The 12435-nt window shown below is 44.8% G+C and overlaps 1 protein-coding gene across 2 annotated transcripts in view; it reads right to left on the bottom strand.

The window, feature by feature from the left end:
- Nucleotides 1-12006, bottom strand: part of AATF (apoptosis antagonizing transcription factor) — a 55605-nt gene extending 43599 nt beyond the window's left edge. Inside the window, exons 1-4 of one of the 2 annotated variants that reach the window (XM_050909131.1) lie at nt 11922-12006; nt 9257-9445; nt 8184-8600; nt 7390-7527 (exon numbers count right to left, since the gene is read on the bottom strand). In XM_050909131.1, the coding sequence (XP_050765088.1) occupies nt 7390-7527; nt 8184-8600; nt 9257-9445; nt 11922-12006 (829 nt within the window). The remainder of the gene's footprint in view (nt 1-7389; nt 7528-8183; nt 8601-9256; nt 9446-11921) is intronic. The other variant, XM_050909133.1, reaches the window with a different exon arrangement.
- Nucleotides 12007-12435: the final 429 nt, after the last annotated feature.

Raw genomic sequence — 12435 nt, 5'->3', positions numbered from 1 at the left:
AACCCAGTTCTGCTGTCACACATTTGTGCAGGCTCCCAGTAAAATCTTCAAAGGAAGAATATATTTAAGTCCATGATCTTGCCTAGCACCAATTAATCCTGTAACTGCTCTATGCCTCTGGAAACTGTGTAATCTGCCTGTGCCTCAGTTCCTCCCCCGCTCCCCTGTGACACCCACCCCGCTCTGTATTAATGCATTATCATCTCCAGATGTATGTATGGATATGTTTTAGTTTTAAAAGTGATCCACGAATAGAGATGATAACAAAATTATGAGTGAATTATTGGCAGCTGATTCCTGCAGGCTTCTCTGAAAAATCCCCAGCCTGTGTCAATAAAGCACATTTCATCTGGCAGCTTTTCTCTAACCAGATGCGTAAAATGACAACCAGGTGCAGCCAAGGAGGGAGGCAGAGGGTGAGCCCGTCAGACAGAGCGTGCTGCACAACTGGAGAGGAGGACGCCTTGCCAGACACATCCTCTCTTACAGGAAGTGGAACAGGTTCTCCGGTACCTAAAGCAGACTTGATCTTATTTAAAGTTAGTCAATGCTTAATCAGCTTCTTCGACATGACTTACCTGGATGTTGTATAGAATGTAATTATTATTTTTTTTAAAGATCAGGAATCAGAGTAACAGAACCCAGCAAAAATCCTCTATTAAAAACACGCTGAGAACATACAAACAAACATACACTAAACAGACACTGAATAGAATCTTTCCCTCTGTCTTGAGTCCCTTTTCAGCAAAATATTACAGAACCAACCCACAAGAAACTAAAGATATTCAGCGTGAAGCACTCATACAGAAATGTTTAATATGCAAGAATGTAAAACCAGAAAACACATGGCATCTTTGGAGGTCTCCTGCTGGCAATGAATGTAAGTGGGATTCTTAATCACATCCTTAAGAGGCCTTGTCCACAAATGTGCTGTTTAGTCACAAGCCACAGATATTTGTCATGGGAGCAGTTAACCAACCTGGCGTACCAAGAGCCCAACTCAGGCAATTATTATAAAGGTCCACATAGCTCCAGGTGGAAGCACAGTCCTTTACCAGCACATCCACCACAAATGCACCTATTCCCACCCCAGAAACAGACATTTCTGGGTCAGTCAAAGTGTTTAGACTGGACTGTACTTTTTAGGAGCAAGAAGTCAACATCTCCTTCAATTCCCAGAAGGCACCAAACACCCAGCCTTGTGCCATCCCAGGCAAGTCCTGCCAAATTTTGTAAGTGCTCCTTTTAGCTCTACTTTTCAATAAAGCATAATTGAATAGCAACCATTGGCTAGCTGCACCTGAGACATATAACACCTTAAGGGAATAACTAATCAACATGTAGTATAAGTTATCCAGCAACTGACTCTGAGTTGAAGAAACCGGCTACAGTAAGATGACAAATAGTGAGTTGCTTCCTGCAAACTTTACATGTAGTTCACACTCATTTCCCTTGTTTCATCTTTCCATATCTTTCTTTTGAATAAAGTTTCTTCACAGCACCCCATTTAAAACACATATTGAAGGACGTAAAAGGTGCACATGCTCCAATATTCTGCGGTCCCAACTCAGTATGGAGAAGGAAAGGCAGGACTGGCAACCACTGCTCAGGCAGCAACTGCCATTTCCCATTTCAAGGTGTAATTGCATCCCTAGAGTGGCCACAAAGAAACACACTATCCGTAACGCCACACAGGCCGCAAGGAGCACTACTGGTAGGGCACAAAAAAGGACTGGTCTCCACCATTACTTGTTTAACTTGTTCCCAAGAGGCAAAACGCACTATTCTACCATCCTCGGGCCCCGGTGCAGCACGCTCATAGGGTGAACAAGGTCATGCATTGCAGCATTGCTTAGCAGCCAGCTGTGCTAACTGCAGCACTCTCCAACGCCCTGTCTCTGATAGAAGCTCATCTTTTTGTGTGAATGAGCTCAACACAACAATTCTTCTGGAGGGATTTCAAAGGGGATACTACAGAAATGCTGCATGATGGGGGAAACAAGGTTTCTTCTGGATAATGCACCCTCCTTGAATACAAGGAATACAGGAATTGCGTTCTGTGCATGGATGCAATGCCACTAGCCCATGGCCACAGATAATGTCCATGGATGAATCATCTAGAGTAACATCACAGTGGTCAGGAAAATAAGATATAGTTGACTACAGAGAATACAAATTAAAGTTCAAACATCACTGTGGGTTGAGAAAAGATGCACAATTTAAATTCAGCGGAATTTAAAAAGCTCTATACAATTTTGTATCTATTAGCAGCAGACAAGGCACTGTGCTGAAAAGTTCAGGCCGCTGCTAGGCAGAGCTCACTGCTGCTGCTCCATTAACAACCCAGGCAGGTTTGGGGATAATGGCCTTGCAAGCACATGGAGCATTTCATTTGATTTTTTTTATCCGATTCACTTTATTCAGGTTTATTTTCTTATTGATCACAAACCTTTGTGCAACTTCTCCACAGCCCTACAAAGTGTAAATAACAGTTAATATTTGTTGTCCCCACTTTTGTTCCTTCAGTAAGCAAATCCATTCTTACAGACCCTGCATATCTACCTTTTACCAAAAGCACTATTTTCTCCATTTCTCCAAAACAATTTATCTTGAGCTTATGCTGAAGAATAGAAATGTGGGATTCCAATATTTTCTCTTAATCCACTGACAGATGGAGTCAAAGCAAAAAAAAAAACCACAAAAATTCAGCCAGTAGTTTACATTTCAGGGACCTATTGAACTCTTGGAAAGTGAAAGCATATACATACGAAAACGTACACAACTACTTGTCTGTTTAAAGTCTTGCAATTTCCATCAGCATCTTCCGTCAGCATCTTGCCTTCTGCAAGATCCTCACCTGGGTTTCTGTATGTTTTTAACTCCTCACCAACTAAAAACTGAAAATAACACATTTATACTATTTAAAAGCTAGAATTCCCACCTCTTTTTGTGGAGCATAAAGTACTAGTCACTGAACCATTCCCAGTTCAGCATTGTTAACTGGAATTATAAAGAGAAAGTAATTAAAATAGCAAGAACAGAGCTACATGACCATATTGGGAAGCCCAGCTACCCAGGGCACATAGAACAACAGCTTCTAGCCTTTGTTGATCGAGAGAGATCATTTCTTAAAGCTCTTGTTGCCCTCCTGCCCCCCAATTAACTGTGGTTTTTTTGTCACTGAATCAAGATTTAACATAACAAGCCCCAAACCTAAGAACACTTTAATTCCTGACACTGGATGTGGCTTCACTAATGTTGCTTCCACCTCTTCTTTGGCTCTTTCTTGTCCTTGAGGTAATTTTTGGTGACATTTTCACGAGATCCACTTCCAACCTTCCTCCCCCTTGAAAACATACATAGAAATATGAATGGCAGGCATGCAACCTGTGCAGAGACACAACACAGAAACTTGCACCTTGCACTCTTTTTCTATGTAAATAATGCAAGGATCCTGCGGGAACATGCCAGGGATTGGAATTTTTAATTAATGGGTCTCTTTAATGTGCAAATCAGGAGCAGATTGCAAATTCTGACTTGCATTGATTATGAAAAACATTAATTGAACGTGCAAGACCCCAAACAGAGGCAACATCTCAAGCCCTGGACTAGACTGGAAGATACGGTGCGAGAGAATACAAATGTATCTTGGAGAAACAGACCACTCCAGGCAGCAGCACCTCAGAAACGTAAGCTGTGGGAGTTCACGTGTGCAGTGCATTAAACATTAAACATTTGCACTGCATTCAGAGTGCAGTCACTGTGATTTCAGTATTAAAAAACACTCAGACCTTCTCCATGGATGCAAAACAGGAATAAACATGAGCTCCATGACCACAGTTTGGTCTCCAATTTGTATGTAAAAAGGGTGACAGAAAAAAAAAATCTGGAATATAATTAAAGATTTAAAAAAAAAAAAAAAAGGCAAGAAAAAGTAAGACAGTGCAAACAAAGCAATGCTGTCTCTTTAAACAGAAATTCATCCTATATAAATTATGGCCATAAACTTTTCCTGCAGTGCAGCCTAATTAATTCTTGTTCTATACACAAAGGGAAATGCTGGGTGACAAATGGGTGTGAAGCCTGAAAGCTGCCAGGTCTGCAAAACATTTTCTACTTCAATTTATAAGCAATTTTGCAGTAAATCATCCACCAGAACCTGAGATCTCAGGAATCCAAGACTGTCCAAAGCGCGTTGTATCATTTTTTAGAAAAAATTATTTCATAAAAGATTACAAAAATAATAAATTAAACACTTGAGGTTTTGTAACCTCCAATCTCAAAATTTGGAAAACAAGCATGACCTTACCGTTTTCACTCAGATTTGGCTTTAAAACTGCAAACGTATAGAGCATTGCTGTCTACTCTTTAATGCAATTATGCTCAAACCCTTAGGGAATTTCACTACCACCACTAGCTGCACAGAAGGTTGTCACTAGTGGGAGATACCACAGAGGCAAATATACGAAGTACCATTTTCCATTTCAAAAAATTCATCCATCCTGTGAGCACAGAGCAGAAATTTCATGAGCAATGGAAGGACTTGGAATAAATTACTGAGAGCATTCTGGGGCAGCTTTCAAAGAGATGTGAGGGACTTGTCCAGGACCTCAGAGAGAGCTGGGCACCGAGATCTCTCTGTGCCCTCTTGCCTTCAGCTGGCTATAGTGTACACCGAGAGTCTGGATTTTTGGCACTGTCTGCTTTGGGCAACTTGAACACCAAATAATTTCCTCCTGTTCAATGAAGATGATGAAAGCATGCCAAATTTATTCTGTGGATTTGGAAAGAAGTGCTGACGCTTCCCTTGAAAGGAGAGTATCATCCAGTCCAAAACAGTGTCAATGTCATGATTATCCCAAATCCTGTCCAAGACTGAAGCGCATCACGTACAATGGAACCACCTCAACATTCAGTATTTACAAAGTCCTGTCTTCCACTCATCTCTAAACTTACTCATGCACAGTTCTTCTAATTTTTCCTGTCTGGGGAATGGGATCCTACCCATAAGCTGGTAACACAACTGGGATGAGAACTGAGGAGTCCAGAGATGTTTACCCAGCCCACTACATCACCGTCCAGAATCGAGTAAAAAAGTTTATCTTTATAGAAGCCACTAAATCCCTTCATCAGCTAAAAATTAAGACTTTTATTGGAAGCTGATTTATAATGAGTGAGATTTTTTCCCCCTCATAAATCAAGGTGCATCAATTCATGAAAGAACTTTAAATATATTATCATGTATATTTTCAGAAAGGACTTAGTTTTACCTCCTGAACTGACAGGTCACAGCCCTGTTATCCAGGCAGAAGCTCCATGAATGAAGATGTAACACAGCTCAGACTGCCCACAGTGTAAAGCTCTAGCTGTTCATTAGATGTCAATCCCTCTCCCAGGGCCCGACATAGCAAAGCAAGAGAGAAATGGGTCTTTGCCTCATAACATCAACTACATCCCCAGTCTTTCGTAAGATCTTCATGTATAAGTTTATTCCTTATTTCATGCTTGGCACTTCGTAACTTCTGGAAAGAGTATCTTTGCAGGGCAGTGAAAGCTAGCTGCATTAGACAATAGTGTAGCTCATCAAAAATGACTATTTATTGTCACCTACTTTATTGTACAATTACAGATTGTATTTTAAAAAAACAGAAATAAAAAAAAGGAATATAACTTTGGTCCCTTAGAGAACACCAGAAAACACTAAACAAGCCTAGCAGAATGTTCCTAAATTCATTACTTCCCATCTGCCAGTCTGAGCCCTTCCTCTGCTAACTTTGCCCAGGTCACTCCAGCTTCTTCACAGATGAAATACGGAACACCAACCCAGGCTATCAGGAACATCAGAGCGTACTACTGCAACTTTCCTGCCCCGATTACGAGAACAGGGTGGGGAGGGAATCACTGAGCAGTTATGAACAATAGCTTTTCCTTTAGTGTTCTGGACAACTGAAAGATTAGCCTCTCTGCTGTACTGTGTACAGTATTATACTCCATGTTCTTGGATGTATTTTGCTTATGGGAAATACCAAAATGTCAACCATTGTTTCTGTTAAAGGTCTTTAATGATATTGCATTTTAGACCTGTAATGAAACATGGTGCTCAGTGCAGTTTGTAATGCATCTCATTAAATACATTAATAACATGTATTTCACTGAAAGGTCAGCTTAGTATTATTGGGAGTTCGCCTTTTTTTCCTTAATCACTTCATTTAAAGCAGCAGAGCTAACTTTAAAATATAAAGTACCTCACCGGCTGTAACTCCAGATAAGCTGATTAGCTACCATGTTCAGATCAGGTACAAGCCGTAAGATGACAGCCAAAATTTGGTGTAGGAGCAAGATTCAGAGTCAAGTTCAATGATGGTGAAAGTTCCTAATCCAGTTTTAAGATGACTTGTGCCAGCCCAGGCCAAAATTTCTCAATGCGCAGGTATCACTACCGCATGTACAAACCGGCACATCGTGTGGCTGAATGGATATACAACCACAGCAAACCAGACAGTTCAGATGATGTCTCTGACGTTTAGCATGAAAGGCTGTAGACACCACTACAGCGTTTCCTACCAACTGGTTGACATAAGGGTGCTTCTTGGGATCCTCCACGGTGTGCTCACCTAGGGAGCTGAAACGTTCTGGAAAGTGAGCAGTATCTCAAGATTGGGAAAGAAGAAATAGAAGTGAAAGGGATAAACAACCTGGCAAGCTTTAAAATGCTACTGGGCTTATCTTTATCGTTCAAAATGACTGGAAGAATATCCTATGAACCTCATTAATTTCTGATTAGTGGGATTAGAAAAAAGAACAATCTGTGTTCTTAGTGATCCTAAGAAATAAACAGATGAAGCAGCTCCAAGCTGAAAAGATATTTGCTGTTGACTTAGCAGCACAGGCCCTCTCCTTTGGGCTACATTACTCCTGGTTACGGCAAATCTTTGCATTCACTGACCCAGCACGAAATTGGTACCACAAGGTGTCTCTGGGCAAAGGAGCATGCCAACTCTGCACCCAAACCAATTATTTCTAAGATACAGCATGAAACTTAAATTTGATAAGCAAACTTCAATCCCCACATGAACTAGAAATAGCAGCAGGACCTGAGCTGAGGCTTTCCAACATTATGTAAGTGACGACAGGCCACCAGCAGAGATCAACTAGGCATATACAGATGTGGGTGACAGAGGACATTTTCTTTGTCTGGGGTAGGAAACAGTTTTTGGTTTCTGTTTGCACAGTACCTAATTAATGATTAAGGTAATACAAACCAACAGCTAATACTACAGACACATGCAACTCAAAGCCCTCACCTTCCCATTAACACTTTCCCACACAGGCAAAACATACTGGCTACAACAGAGTCTACCCAAAGTAGAAAGATTGAAGAATTCTTACAGTTCTCGACAGCATTGTCAAATTCTTGTCCACCTTCTTTTCTGAAGATTGGGTAAGTATCTGGCTGTGGAAGCCGGTTGGCTGTTACGAGCGCCTTCTGCATCTTGATTCTCCCTTCCAATAGTAGATCCCACAGTGCTTCATAACAAAGAGAAAATAAAACAATTATTTAGCAAGCCAAAGCACTTGCTCCTTGTGAAGGAGCTGCTGACTTAGCAGCACAGGCCCTCTCCTTTGAGCTATATTAGTCCTGGTTAGGGCAAATCTTTGCATGCACTGACCCAGCACAAAATTGGAAGGTGTCTCTGGACAAAGCTGCATCCCATCTTATGATCCTGACTGCAATTCTGTGATCCACAAAAAAAATCACCCCTTTGCTTGACTGTTTAAAAGGACATTCTGCAAATGGAGGTTTGACAGTTTAATAGGACAGATAGGAAGAAATTGCGTTCAGTATTACATTTTGAAAAGGAACAGAAGCGGTATCAGCATCACACACAGCACTACCAGTGTAGGAAGTCCCCATCCCCACCAATACAACAAGTATATTCAGTACTGGTTCAATTAAGCCAGTGCATAAATACACTTCATAACAGGAGATTTTGCAGCAGCAGTGACACCAGCTTGCATAGCAAATTTGGCAGAACATCTGCAAATGACTAGGGCTGCTGTAGTATGCACATGCAGTATGCTAACAGCATGCTAACATGCTGAAGTGGCTCCTAACATGGCCAGTTTCTATAGTGTCAGCAAGGTGAAAGTCTTGTCCAAATACAAAGCAAACATGCACAAACCTAGCTGGTTCTTCACAGCTTTTCCTTTTTCTACTTCTTCAGCCTCTTGTCCTTTTGAGAATGTCATCATCCCCCCATCATCTTCGCTGTCTTTGGTTTCCTTTATATTGTCATGGTTTTCACTCCCATATTCCTCCTCATCGCTCCCTTCTTCCATGCTGGCATCATCTTCGTCTTCCCCTTCACTGCTTCCTACATCATCCATCCCCTCTGTAAATTTCTCAAAGTCTGTGATATTCTGGAAACTGAACTTCGATGCCTTGGCCTTGACAGATGGATCTGTCTCTTCATCGTCTTCCAAGTCATCCTCCTGGTCACTGCCAGCACTGCTGGGCTTCTCCTTTGTTTTAGTGCCTAAGCTGCCATTCTCTTCTGAATCTTCACTGCCGCTGTACCATTCATCTAATGCTTCTTCTGCTAATAATTAGAAGACAAAAAAAGTTATTTACTTAGCAGCAAAATGTGCGACTTTGCAGTATGCATCATCAATAGCTACAAGTTTCAGCTATTTGAGCTCCAAACTCCGTTTTGTGTATGATGTTACTCTTTGTTTTGGCTAAATAATGGAAACACAAGGCCATGTTCACAAAAAGATCTCAGCTCACATTTTCTGCAGCAACGATTAGCAGATCCATGGCTTAGCTTTCCCATGAAACAATGACATGATAAGCAAACAAGGTGGTCAGCATTTGCTATATGCATTTTTAAAATGAGAATCTGTATATACTTGCAGTCCCCGAGATACATTGGCTTAAAAATGGGAGCTGCTTCTTTTCCTCCACACAAGGTTCAGTCAGTGCACTGAACCTCACCTTACACTTAGTCACACTCTTTCCTCAATCTGTAGAAGTGACCTCCTCTTTGGGATTTCCCCTTCGCTCAGGCCAAAAAATATGGCCTGAATTTCAGGAAGGCACTTCAAGAAGATGCCTAACTTAACTGTACCTCTTTATTGCCCTGCAACAGGGACCTAAAGTTTGTCATCTCAGTTCAGACGGCACTAGCTCAGTTAACATGCTAACATCAAATTTTGAGTAGTCTAGTGAAGAGGGGAAAGAAATGAGATTTCTTACCAGACCCTTCTTCAGACAGAGCATCTCCCCAGAGTTCTTCTTGCAAAGCTTTGCGAGATGTAGCTTTTCCACTGTACCTTTTATCAGCTTCCAAGAGAGAGGCTGAAACTTTTTTCCGTATATTACCAACAGGGAAAATGTCATCTGCAGTTTCATCCTCAAATTTGTCAATCACTTTAGCAACTGTAGCTGTGGGGAAAAAAAAAAGGAGGGAGGGATGTCCAAACCAAACTGAATTTCAGACTAGAAGAACTAACTGCAGGAAGGAGCCATGGAAAACTCCTCATGCTCTACAAACAAAAATATACTGCAAAGGTGAGTTGGATGGCAACACAGCCTCACGTAAGAGTCTGGCTTTTAGGCTTTGAGAGGGAACAAGGCTCTTCCCTGCCTGGTGAAGGAAAGCCAGTACACTAATTTTCTGCAAAGGGGGAAAGGTTGCTCGGGAATCAAAGGCAGAGAAAAAGCCTCAAAGCTGGGTTTTGTGCAGATCAGCAGCAGTCCTGCCTAGAAACTACTGAGTAAAGTAATATTTAAGATCTAGCAGAAGAGATAAGACAGCTCCAAGGGTATTTTTCAGAAAACATCCTGTGACTCCTCTGCAGCCAGAAGCGTTCTCCCACCTGCCAGGTTAACCTTTGCAGGAGGAAGGGAGATGTTACATGAACTGACCAATTCCAACCCCCCTCTCAGTACTCTGGACTTCTCCATACACAGGTTTGGTACCACAGGGCTCACCTGCAAAGTAGAGATGGATGTTTATTAACAAACACCAAAAATCCTGCTGAATTCTTTTTTTTTGAATGAACATCGCCTACATTCACACTTTCTTCCCTGCCTCTTCTTTATTTTAGAGAACCCGCACAAAGCGCTAGACAAACTAAGCCTATCCAAGCCCTTCCACAGATTCATGAGAGTCTCATGAGAAGTGCAGTCCTCCAGGTGGAAGACTCAGTAAAGCTGGAACACCTTCACTCACTTCACGCTTACAGATTAAATGAGGAAAACTGCAATTCAGATGCACTTTGGCCTCTTGCTATATATATGAGCCACATAAATACATAAACATTTTAGAATGGCTAAACAGAGAAAATAATTTCACTGTGGTTATCACCCTCTTTGATACCCATCTTCTCCAGGACACAGGAATGGAGCAGTCCAGCAAAGAGAACACATCACACCATACTCCCTCCTTATTTTCATTCATGTGCGAGACACCCTGTATGCAAAATTACAGGGTTAGCTTTGTTCAACCAATTGAGTGATCCAAGTGGCTGAACATTGCTAAGTGCTCTTTTAATGTGTGTTTGGAAATGTTAATGCCTCACATATAGTGTTTACTTGAAGCAGGGGGAAGCAAAAAAAAATCTCTTGCTCATAATCAAAGCAACAAGATCAGGTCTAAATATAGTCACTCCAGCTACAAGAGGATGGCAAGATGCTCAGCACCAAAGAACGACTGGGCAAGAGTGGCAGATGCAGAATGACCTGTGGCACTCGACGGATCTTCTGGCATTCTCAGTCTTGGCACCACTAAAATATGAAGTCTGAAACTAAATCATGATTAGTAAAATGGGAAAACGCCTCTGCTGACTACATTAATTTCCTCAGTGGTTACTAAGATTGCTTACAAGACACTATTGCTCTCACATACACTTGTATAAAAGAACCAGGCTAGCTGGCATGTTTACCATGAGTGGTGCATAGTACCTCCTAAAGCCAACCGCTGTCAGCGTGTGATGGTTAACTCGCTATCTCAAGGGGTAAGTGCTGGCACTGTGTGACAGACATGCCCTAGAGATGAGTCCTGCCCCACGGCTTGGCTGGTCTACTGACCGGTGGGGAGACTCTGCTCTGGAGAAGGTAAGTCAAGGAAACGGCAGGCACCAGCCTGGAAACTTAGAAGATGACACCGCCACCTACATGTCACAGGGAAAGGAACAAATGTCTCAAAAAACACAACTAAGGCAAAAAGAGCTTGATTAAAAACATAAATTGATAATTGCCCACTGGTAAGCATCAAACAAGACACGTGCAGCGCGCTGCGCCCTGCTCTGAGCGCTTGGTGTGCCGGAGAGGGGTGTCACCAGCCACCGCGTCCGCTGAGCCTCCTCCCCGCTCCTACAGCCGCACCAGCTGCGCTTCACCGGGAGAGGAAGCAGTCCTGCCCCGATGCTGCACTTTTACGTCTCTTTTCTTGGAGATTTCCAGCCGGATCCGCTCCCCAGCCTGCGGCAGGGCCCGCACCGGGGCAGCCTGGCTTGGGCGGCCCTGAGGTAACTCGGCGCTGAGGTAACTCCAGTCCCGGCCCCTGAAGTAACCCTGATCCTGGAGACTACGATCCCTGAGGTGAGGTAACCCCGATCCCTGAGGTAACCCGTCCGGGCGCGGTGCAGCGGGTGGCGGCAGGCCGAGCGCCGCTCGCTGTGGGGCCGGGGCTGGGGGCACAGCGGGCAGAACCCACCTCCGCCCGCGGCTGGGGAGATCGAGGCGCCCAGCGGGGCCGAGGGGGCCCCGTCCCCGCGCCCGGGCCGAGGCCTCCTCCCCGCGGCGGCGGCCCGCTGCGGCGCCACGTGCGGCCGGTCCGGCGGCGGCGGCGCCCGGTCCACCCCCGCCCGCCCCCGCCGGCCGCGGGTATTAAACCCTCCTCCCGGCCCTCCCTCACCTTCCTCCGCGTCGTCCTCGGGGTCGCGTAAGCTGGGCCGGGGGTTGAGCAGCTCCTCCAGCTGCCGCGCTAAGGGCGCCGCCATCTTCTCGCGGGAGGGAGGGAGGGAGGGGAGGGGCCGCGGGGCGGAGCTCAGCGGGGGCGGGGCCTGCTGGCGGGGGCGGGGCCGGCGGCCCGGGACGGGGCAGCGCGAGGCGGTGGGACGGGACGGATCCTGCCGGGTCCTACCGCCCGCCGGCTGAGAACGCGGGGTCCCGCCGGGCCGGAGCGGGAGCCGGTACCGGTGCCCGGGCCCGCAGCCGGGGACAGCGACCGCCGCAGGGCGGGAGGAGCCGGCCCAGCGGGTCTCGGGGCTTCGCGAGTGTCTGCCCTTTGTCTGGCGGGCGTCTGGGCTGAGGTGCGCGGGGTAGATAGAAGCAGCCGCACAGATACACCCCCGGCAGCCCAGCCGTGCCTGGGGAGGGCTGCCTGGCCCCGCCGAGCCGCCTGTGCCCGCTGCCCCCGTCCCTCCGTC

Source organism: Gymnogyps californianus, chromosome 20 (assembly GCF_018139145.2).
Source record: "Gymnogyps californianus isolate 813 chromosome 20, ASM1813914v2, whole genome shotgun sequence".
Classification (NCBI taxonomy): domain Eukaryota; kingdom Metazoa; phylum Chordata; class Aves; order Accipitriformes; family Cathartidae; genus Gymnogyps; species Gymnogyps californianus.
This window is presented reverse-complemented; position numbering and strand designations above follow the sequence as displayed.